The sequence below is a fragment of the Paroedura picta genome, chromosome 3 (assembly GCF_049243985.1).
Source record: "Paroedura picta isolate Pp20150507F chromosome 3, Ppicta_v3.0, whole genome shotgun sequence".
Lineage (NCBI taxonomy): Eukaryota > Metazoa > Chordata > Lepidosauria > Squamata > Gekkonidae > Paroedura > Paroedura picta.
The window spans coordinates 166968370-166979137 of NC_135371.1; the positions used below are offsets into that span (position 1 = coordinate 166968370).

The 10768-nt window shown below is 50.3% G+C and overlaps 1 protein-coding gene across 1 annotated transcript in view; it reads left to right on the plus strand.

Annotated features, from left to right (window-relative positions):
• Positions 1-9235, plus strand: part of LOC143831213 (collagen alpha-1(V) chain-like) — a 53026-nt gene extending 43791 nt beyond the window's left edge. The window contains exons 5-6 of the mRNA XM_077324276.1: positions 850-972; positions 7966-9235. Coding sequence (XP_077180391.1) covers positions 850-972; positions 7966-8178 — 336 coding nt within the window. The 3' untranslated portion in view covers positions 8179-9235. The remainder of the gene's footprint in view (positions 1-849; positions 973-7965) is intronic.
• The last annotated feature ends 1533 nt before the right edge of the window (positions 9236-10768 follow it).

Genomic DNA, 10768 nt, shown 5'->3' on the forward strand with positions numbered 1-10768 from the left:
AAAAGAAACAGAGTTTTACTAAGTCCAAGAGGAGACATCTGGAAACTTCATGACAGGAAAAACCTATTGCTAAGAACACCTAGCAAGTCAAATACTAGACTAGATATAGATAGTCACCCCCAGCCCCCACCTGCATTTCAGCCTCCCACCATTTACACTTCCCACGGTGGAGAGGCTATCTTCAAAGACCAGTTAGAACAAAAAGAAAGTTATTGTTTTTGCACCTAGTGGCTGAAAGGCACCAAGGCCTATGCATTGAAGACAACACAAACTACAGATAACATCATGAAGAATGCTTTGGAAACAGCCTATGCGTGAGATGAGAACCCAGCAGGAGGGGGCAAGAGAGTGGGGAACTAACGAGCACAGACAAGTCTGCAAAGGCTCTTGGGACTCACATTTTGTCTATACTATATAGTCTGGAGTGGGAGCAACATGACAGTAATGACATCATTTCCAGTATATGCTGGAAGTGATTTTGCTGCATTGCCATTTCTGAAATTCGGGAATGGGCCCAGGTGTTCCTTCCCAAGGCTGCATGCTGTCTCCCCTGGGCCATGTAAAGCTTGGGTGGTCTGGGCCTCTTTCATGCAGACCCTTCTGCAACTCCACTGGCTCAGCCCAGATGGGAATAGGCCACTGGCTCATCCATGAGAGGTCCCGGTGGATACACTGGCCAATTCATCCCCAACACCAGCTGATAAAGTTCCGTGTTCATCTCCTAACATTCCTATGAATGTGTAGCTGATGTCCCCAATATTTGGGGCATTGGTGTTTGTGACAGCACATGTATATGTGTACACATTCGTTCAACCTGACTTTTCTCAATCTTCCTTGTTTTTTTCCCAGGGTGATCTTCAGCAGCTGTTAATTGTACCGGATCCAGCTGCCGCTGCCCAGTACTGCCAACACTACATGCCAGACTGTAACAGGCCACTCACCTATGCATTACATGCCCACTATGCTGAAGAGGTAGGTGACAGGGATTCCTGGCAATCCCCAATTTTTACATCCCATGCCCATGGAGAAAAGAGGTATGGCCAATGTCTATGGCCTGTATCCTGCTCAGGGGACTGCTGACCTAACCAGTGGAAAAAACCTCTGAGCGCAGAAATGATTGATTAATCCATTGATCCTTAACTATGATGAGTCTGTGAGTTCTGTTGGGATTTTAAGGAAAGCTCATAGGAGATGGCCAGAGTGCCTGATATAAATCATACAGCTGGAAGGGATCTCCAGGGCATCTTCCACTTCTGCTCCCTTCTTGACAAAGTCCCTACGGCAGGGGTGGCCAAACTGCAGCTCTCCAGATGTCCAAGGACCACAATTACCATGATCCCCAGCCAATTGTCCATGCTGTCAGGGGCTCATGGTAATTATAGTCCTTGGATATCTGGAAAACCACAGGTTGGCCATGCCTGCCCTACAGGGTCACCATAAATTGGCTGCAACCATGCCGCCTTTACCACCAAGGCCAAGGTGAAGTTAAAGGGATTGTTGACATCAAAGATTTGGTCCCCACACGCTACATGGATCGGTGCCAGAGACCTCAGTACTGAAGAAGCAGAGGGATTCAAGTAGTGGATACTGTAGTCAGGAAATGGAGGGAACCAGCATGCCCTTGTGATACCAGCCATGGACCCTCCACTTCAATTTTCCACGTCGACAAGGACATTGTAAAGGGCACTGAAATATCCAGAGAACTTTTAAGAGTTCATCAGCAGAGAAATGGCTTCTGGGGCTGAAGAGGTGGCATGACAGCCCACGTGGCTGGCCAAAACTGCTTAGAGCGGTGTGCACTGACTTTGGGAGAGGTGGATTCACCCATGATGATTTGCCATCCTGATCTCAGAATCAGGACCCACCCTGTCCATCATTCCACTTTGGAGACTGGAGGAGAATGACCTCTATCCCCCAGAGGGTGTGCTTGGAACCTATTCCCCACAAAGGGCTACCTGCACCATGATGCTTAGTTGTATGTGGAAACCCTGCTCTTTGCTCCACCTGGAACTGAATAGAGGTCAAAAGAGAGGTGAGGCCTTCAGCCTTTCTGGAGCCGGGACTCACTAAGCTCCAGCGTATACAGAAATTCACATGATAATGCAGTCATGTGACATGAAGGGGAGGAGCCAGCTTTTCCCTGTCCATGCTATCGAGGTATCCCCTCCATCACTGAGCGTTCTCTCGTAGTCGTCCTACTTATCCCTTTTGCTGTGCATCAAAACAGAGGCACGAGCCACAGAGCTCGGCTGCCTTGACATGTGGGCTCTCGGCAGGCCTTCCCGAAAAGCAAGAAAGAAGAAGAAGAAGAAGAAGAGTTGGTTCCTATATGCCACTTTTCTCTACCCAAAGGAGTCTCAAAGTGGCTTACAGTCGCCTTCCCTTTCCTCTCCCCACAACAGACACCCTGTGGGGTGGGTGAGGCTGAGAGAGCCCTGATATCACTGCTTGGTCAGAACAGTTTTATCAGTGCCGTGGCGAGCCCAAGGTCACCCAGCTGGCTGCATGTGGGGGAGCGCAGAATCGAACCTGGCATGCCAGATTAGAAGTCTGCACTTCTAACCACTACACCAAACTGGAACAGCAAACCTGCCGGGGGCTCGTGACCAGGTTCGGTGACTAAGAAGACCAACCCATGAGTTGGATGGGAAAAGGTCAGTTCTGCAATCAGTTAGCCGACCAGCTGACAGGTGGTGTGCAGGTTGGGGCCCTGCCCATGATAGAACAGGGGCTGAGGGTGTGTGTATGGGGCAGCCTGGTTCAACTATTCAAAAGTGGTGCTGCCCCAGAAATATTTTTCAGGCTTCAAGGAGCCAAGGAACTGGGCTGGAAGTGACATGAGCTCGCCACGCCCCCCTGACACATTCAAGGAGGACGGGGGGGGGGGGGATAGAAAGGAGGTGGTTTGAGGTGGGAGTAGGCATCCAGGGGTCCATTCTCTTTCCTGGTATGGTAACTATGCAAGAATGCCATCTCCGGGTCAGTGGAGAGCGGCTGATTCCCTGCCTTCATGGCGGTGTGGCTGAGTCCATTAAGGCAGAACATTCGGGAAAGGCCAGGGAGCTCCTGGGGCAATCTCACGAAGGAGAGAGGAGCCCTCGTTGGAAATCCCTGGTACAGGGAGAAGGGGCACCGTTACAGGATTTAGTTGGATATCCCACGTAAGCCACCTTCTGTGACCCAGGGCTTTCTAGATCAGGGGTTTCCAGCCTGTGGCCCTTTGGAATCCTGGCCCAGTCCAGTGGGCACTGCCAGCAAATAGCTGTTGCAGGTCAGTGTCAGTCACACGGTAAAGATCCTTGTGCTGTGGTGGCAGCTGCTGCCAATCAAACTTCCCTGGCCAATCAAAAGCGTTACGGAGAGAAATCACCACCTTGTCCCACCCGTTTCCTAAAGCCACTCGGTGGGTGCCAGGAATGGTTTCTGCAACGTGGGCACCAGGTTGGGATGGCTGCTCTAGACCGAGATGGGATGAGGTCTCTTGGGTGAAGGGGTCTTTCCTGTGTTTACCTCCTGCGAGGGCTGGAGCAGTGTTCTCTTGCCTCCCTGAGTCTTGGCAACGGGATCCTGGTGCTGGGGGCCTGTGGTTGGTGTCTGGTGGGTCTCCTGGTGTCCGGTGGGAAAGGGAGGGTGCCTCTTCTCTCTCAAGTGCCTCTTCTCTCTCCACCCTCCCTTTTGCATTGTCTTTCCTCCCTTCCCCTTCCCCTTCCCCTTCCCCTTCCCCCTTCCCCTTCCCCTTCCCCTTCCCCTTCCCCTTCCCCTTCCCCTTCCCCTTCCCCTTCCCCTTCCCCTTCCCTTCCCCTTCCCCTTCCCCTTCCCCTTCCCCTTCCCCTTCCCCTTCCCCTTCCCCTTCCCCTTCCCCTTCCCCTTCCCTTCCCCTTCCCCTTCCCCTTCCCCTTCCCCTTCCCCCTTCCCCTTCTCCCCTTCCCCTTCCCCTTCCCCCTTCCCCTTCCCCTCCCCTTCCCCTTCCCCCTTATCCCGTGCAGACGTTCCCCGCAGGAAGGGGAAGCGAGGCAAAGGCAAGGGGAAAGGTAAAAAGAAAGGGAGAGGCAAGAAGAAGCGGAACAAGGAAGCGGTCGAGACCACCTCGCTCCCTACAACCTCGGGCCAGGTACAGAGTGCAACTAACTGCCCTCTGCTGGTCTAACGACATGCGCCACCACTGCCAGTCTAACCCGCTGCCCACCTAACCTCGCCTAACTCACAGCTTTCCATCCGCTTTAACCCAGCTGCACTGAGCTCCCCACCTGGCGCTCCCTGTCTTTGCTCACCGTCACTGGGCATTTTGCTGCTGTCTGTTGGGTGGCCTTAAGAACCAGGTCAAACGTGCCCCAGTCATGGTCTCCAGGAGGGCTGGAAGCCCTGGGCTCATTTCCGGGTTCCAGAGTCCCCTGGGGATTCAGCTGGCCCTCTCATCTCATCGAGGTGAGTTTTTTCGACCTTTTGGCCATGGAGGTACTGCTGGAATTTTTTCCCCAGGTTTTGAGGTACCAGGAAATGATGTCATAGAATCATAGAGTTGGAAGGGACCTCCTGAGTCATCTAGTCCAACCCCCTGCACTATGCAGGACACTCACAATCCTATCGCTCATCCACTCTAACCTGCCACCCCCTTGAGCCTTCACAGAATCAGCCTCTCCATCAGATGGCTCTCCAGCCTCTGTTTAAAAATTTCCAAAGATGGAGAACCCACCACCTCCCGAGGAAGCCTGTTCCACTGAGGAACTTCTTTCGGATGTTTAGATGGAATTTCTTTTTCATTAATTGCATCCCATTTTTTCTGGTCCGTCCCTCCAGTGCAAGAGAGAACAACTCTGCTCCATCCTCTACATCAGGTGTAGTCAAACTGTGGTCCTCCAGATGTCCATGGACTACAATTCCCATGAGCCCCTTCCAGTGTTTGCTGGCGGGGGCTCGTGGGAATTGTAGTCCATGGACATCTGGAGGACCACAGGTTGACTACCCCTGCTCTACATGGCAGCCTTTTAAATACTTGAAGATGGTTATCAGAACCCCTGTCAACTGGCCACGCCTCCCAGCCACACCCCAAGAAGTGAGAGGAGCATTGGATGAAAAAGGTTAGAACATGGCATGATCCTAGACCTCAAGACGCTGCTGGAGAGCAGAGGCAAATGAAACTCCGCTGCTTCTCTACTCCTTATCCGCAGCCGACACATTATTCAGACCAGATCTATAGATAAGGGGATCTCACGCCTTCCATGTCCCTCCATCCCTATGAGCAAGGTTATTTGCCATTGTGTCCGGCATGTTTCCATTTTGGTGTTTTCCAGCCCTCTGCCCTTCCTGCTTCCTCTCATGACTGATGAAGAGAAGTTCTTGTCCTCAGAGACCTACCGCTCAGTTTGAACTTGGGTGGGTGGGTGCAATCCTTATTACGAAGCTGAAGAAGTTTCACACCGAAACTAGCGAGTACCTGGCAATCTTGTCTGCTGATATTAACAATTCCGAAGACAAGAACTCCTCTTCACGCTTAATATTTTCCTCTAGTAGGAACGCAGGAATTCTTCTGTTAAGATTTATTGAGCCATGCATTCTCCCCCCCCCCCTTTGCTTGTCATTAGCCTCCCGTGTGGATTTCCATCTTGTTATCTTGATTTCCTCTCCTTACTGGCTGGTTTGAATCAAGAGCAGCCTCCAGAAACTTGCGAAATACAGGCCAGGGTATGCTGCTGAGCTCATCCTGCCCATGAGTCACTCTTGGCTTGGTTCAGGGGAGCAAGTTCTCCTGCCAAATGGAGCAGTTGGCCGAATTCCTCCCTCTGGGATCAGGAGTCCAGCTGCTGGTCTGCTTAGGACTGGCACAGGAAGTGCCTCTTTGCCCTTTCCAATTCAAGGAACATCTGCCATTTGTGTGCCACCCTTACCTGCCCTGGCAGGAGCAGGAACATTTGCCCGACCCTTTATTTATGGGTGAGCTTTAAGGGAGCGCTTGGGGATGTTGACCTCCAGACAGGAAAAAGCTAAAGAGGGAACTCTCAGAGAGAGTATCAGGAGCACCAGAGAGAGTATCAGGAGTATCAGAGAGTATCAGGAGTATCAGAGAGAGTATCAGGAGTATCAGGAGCACCAACTAAAAAGGCGATTCTAAATATAGGTTGGGTAATTAAGGATGACAAAAAGATGTAATGATTAAACCACAAGGCTTCCATGTACATGCGTCAATACAAGAGCAGCAGGAACTCCACAAAATAATACAGTACACAAAAGGGGAGGAACAAAGAAAAAAAAATGCTTTCAGAAGTCAATCATTATTGGTTTCATGTAGGGAACAGGAACAAGAAGAAGACGAGTTGGTTTTTATACCCTGATTTTCTGCGCCAGAAGGAGTCTCAAAATGGTTTACAGTCTTCTTCCCTCCCTCCCTCCCACCAAAACAGACACCCTGTGAGGGAGGTGAGGCTGAGAGAGCTTCTGACAGGACTGCTCGGTGAGAACAGCGCTATCAGGGCTGTGACAAGCCCAGGGTCACCCAGCGGGCTGCATGTGGAGGAGTGGGGAATCCAACCCGGCTCGCCAGATTAGAAGCCACCACTCTTAACCACCACACCAAAGAGCGGCTTAAAGATTTGCCGGCCCCCCTGGCACCAGAGCCAGTTTAAGAATTCGCGGGACCCCAGCAGAGTACAGTTGCAGCAGGAGAAGCAAACTGGGGCCACAACGGAAACGGATGTCACTCCTCAAAACCCCTGCGTGGGGCCAAAAAGAAACAACTAGCTGAATTCTTTGTTTCTTATTTATTGCGTGGAGATTCGAAGAAGAGAAAATCCCTGTGGCAGTGAAAATTCTTCTTCAAATGGTCTCTTAAATCATTCATTGAGGCTTATTCCGCCGAATTTAGTGAATGGAATTATTTACGGAACTGATGAAGGCCTTATGGGCCGAAACGTTTCCTTCCGTACACTCTTAGAACCTTCGAGCAACAAATAGGAAACAAAGAATTCAGGCCTGTGCATTGGTCAGAATAGTCTGAGGGTCCTTAGTTGTGCCAGTTAGATGCCTCCCCTTCCCGCTCCCCCATTATGCATAGCTTCTGATTTCTGAGTACATTTCATTCATTCATTCATTCATTCATTCATTCATTCATTCACTCATTCATTCATTCACTCACTCATTCATTCATTCACTCATTCATTCATTCATTCACTCACTCATTCATTCACTCATTCATTCATTCATTCACTCATTCATTCATTCACTCATTCATTCACTCACTCATTCATTCATTCATTCATTCACTCATTCATTCACTCACTCACTCACTCACTCACTCACTCACTCACTCATTCATTCATTCATTCATTCATTTGGATTTTCATACCGCCCTTCCCTACGGCACTGGAACATTCCACAAAATTACATAGAACATTATAACCATCAATCAGGTAACAATCACAGCACAACATGAATAACAACATTGACATATCCCTGGGGAGATCAAATTGTTCAGTCATGGGAGGGGCGTCTGAGGGGGGGGGGCAGCAGGTGTTCTGAGTCGGTCGGCCTCAAGCCAATGCCTGGTGGAGGAGCTCCCTTTTGCAGGCCCTGTGGAACTGTGGAAGTTCTGGCAGGGCTCTGATCTCCTCAGGGAGCTCGTTCCACCAGGTGGGGGCCAGGACCGAGAAGGCTCTGGCCCTTATAACATCATCCTGACTGGCTGCATAATACCCCACAGCCCTACTAGCAGCTTCCAAGGTAGCAACTTACTATTTTACCTTTCAGTCCCAATGGAAACCACTCAGTTTTGGAGGCATGGACAGCTTTGGCTGCTCTAACCTTAGCATATTGGCTCTACAGGGACCCCGCTGTTTCATTTAGCTTTGGGGTGCTGTTGAATTTCGAACCCTTTTGGCCATTCGCACACCGCCAGACTTAGAACAAGACATTAATAAAAGTTCCGTGGTGTCCTCTCTTTAACGTTTTGTTTGTTTCTCTGCCTTCCTCAAGTACGAGGCTCCGACTCAAGCTGTTCCTACAAAGCCTGCAGCCAATTTCTGGGAGGAGAGCCCTGACCCCGGACTTGAAGGGCTTCCCCCAACCACTGTGACGGTCAGCTTTAACCTCACCGACAACTATGAGGTAGGACGGTTGTGGGATGTTGAGGCCCTGGCCTGGCCGGGTCAGCTCTGTCAGGAAGAGTGTTTCGAGCACGGAGGCTAAGAGAGCCAGAAATGCGATGCAGGGAGAGTCTAGCAGCTAAGCAGTGTCACGGGTTCTTTGGACAGAAGTTCGTAGACGGATCTAGGCATCTAGGAAGGCGTTTTGGTGATGACTTCTGGCTGCTTTAAAAACTTTCAAATGCAGATGGACATGTTGGAAAGCTACCCGTGTTTGCTTGCTTTTGATTCCACGCTTACGGAAAACTAGCTCATCAGGGTTTCTTTGGGATTGGTTAGCCTTCAACATGCAGGGACTTTGGATGTGGAAGAACATGAAGGCATGAAATTCCTAAATCCAAAAGAGGTGGTTCCACTTGCCTTTTAGTCATATGTAGAGTTGCCAACCTCTAGGTGGGGCCTGGAGATCTCCTGGAATTACAACTCACCTGCAGAATGCAGAGATTAGTTTCCTTGGAGAAAATGGCTGTTATGGAGGGACATTATAACCCACTGAGGTCTCTGCCTCCCAAGGACACCCCTTCCAAATTTCCTGGCATTTCCCATTCTGGAGCTGTCAATCACATGTAGGTCAGCTCTTTGATTGACAGAGATAGAAAGGATTTTACGGTTTCCCTGTCCCAATCTGCAGCTCTCAGATTGTTCCCTGCTGCCTCACTTGTGGCTGCATCTATAACCCACCCTTCCTTCAACAGATCAGACATTCATTTTACTCTCACACAGTCATGACAGGCACTTTGCCTTGCTTTTTTCCAATCACAGAAAATCGCACCTTGATTTTGCCCAATTGCAGAAAAGGAGATTGCACAGCCCCACTTGGCTGCTGTTCCTTTGGCTGAGGAACTCTTCTAAAAATGTGTTTGCACGGGACGCTGACTGCTGCCTTACGGCCGGAACCGTCCCTGGGCATCCCCCCCTCCCGTCGCAGTGGGGTCTGCCCTGTGACCACCAGTAGTTTGCTCTGTAAATGACCACTGAGAAGACCCAGCCGTGATTTCCTGTTATTCCCTGGGGCTGATGGAAGAGAGATGCTGTTGGCAGTTCTAGGGTAGAGGGCAAGGACTACCGTCTAGCACAGAAATCTTTGGATAGGGTGACCATTGCAAAAGCAACCTTTGGTCTTTTGCTTACTTGAGGCAAGGGAGCATGCTGGAGCTGTTAATCTTTGTGCTCAGCGGAAGCAAAGAGGAGCGGGGCTAGGGCAAACGTTGGAGAAGGCGACCTTGCTAAATGCCCAAATTGACTGCGGTTGGCTGAGGAAGGAAGGAACTGACCTTGCCCCCCTACTGCACAACCTCCATTTACGCTGGCCCTGCTCATTCGTTACAGTGAGCTCGTGTACATTTCGCTTGTCTGTGCTATAATTCTGTTGGGTAAAAGGAAAAGGAAACAAGAACTTATGTTCATTTAGCAATTGAAACCCGGGACTGGCACCTGGGTATCAGATCCAGGGACCGTCAGGGAAGGGCAGCGTATAAATATAATTAGTAACAACAACAACAAATGTGCAGTCTGAATCACACATTGAGCTGTACATGTATGGAATGTTACATGATAATAATTCAAGACATGTAAAAAGAACAATCAAGTATACACTGTACAATCATAGAGTTGGAAGGGGCCACACAGGCTATCTAGTCCCGCCTCCCGCTCAACGCAGGATCAGCCTAAAGCAGGGGTAGTCAAACTGCGGCCCTCCAGATGTCCATGGACTACAATTCCCATGGGCTCATGGAAATTGTAGTCCATGGGCATCTTGAGGGCCGCAGTTTGACTACCCCTGGCCTAAAGCAGCCAGGATAAGTCTCTGTCCAGCCGCTGCTTAGAATAATAGAATCATAGAGTTGGGAGGGGCCAGACAGGCCATCTAGTCCCACCCCCTGCTTAATGCAGGATCAGCCCAAAGCATCCAGGATCAGTCTCTGTCTAGCCGCTGCATAGAATCATAGAATCCTAGAGTTGGGAGGGGCCAGACAGGCCATCTAGCCCCATCCACTGCTCAATGCAGGATCAACCCAAAGCATCCAGGAGAAGTCTCTGTCCAGCCGCTGCTTAGAATAATAGAATCATGGAGTTGGGAGGGGCCAGACAGGCCATCTAGTCCCACCCCCTGCTTAATGCAGGATCAGCCTCAAGCATCCAGGATCAGTCTCTGTCCAGCCGCTGCTTAGAATCATAGAATCATAGAGTTGGAAGGGGCCACACAGGCTATCTAGTCCCGCCTCCCGCTCAACGCAGGATCAGCCTAAAGCAGGGGTAGTCAAACTGCGGCCCTCCAGATGTCCATGGACTACAATTCCCATGGGCTCATGGAAATTGTAGTCCATGGGCAATTTGAGGGCCGCAGTTTGACTACCCCTGGCCTAAAGCAGCCAGGATAAGTCTCTGTCTAGCCGCTGCTTAGAATCATAGAATCCTAGAGTTGGGAGGGGCCAGACATGCCATCTAGCCCCACCCCCTGCTCAATGCAAGATCAACAAAAAGCATCCAGGAGAAGTATCTATCCAGCTGCTGCTTGAAAACTAATGTTTGTGCGTTTGAGGGGAGCTCACCACCTTCTTATATAAGGACTGTATATGTGCTCACTGTAACTTGTGAACAGGGCAAGGCTTCCAGCTTTGTGTTTGAAAATC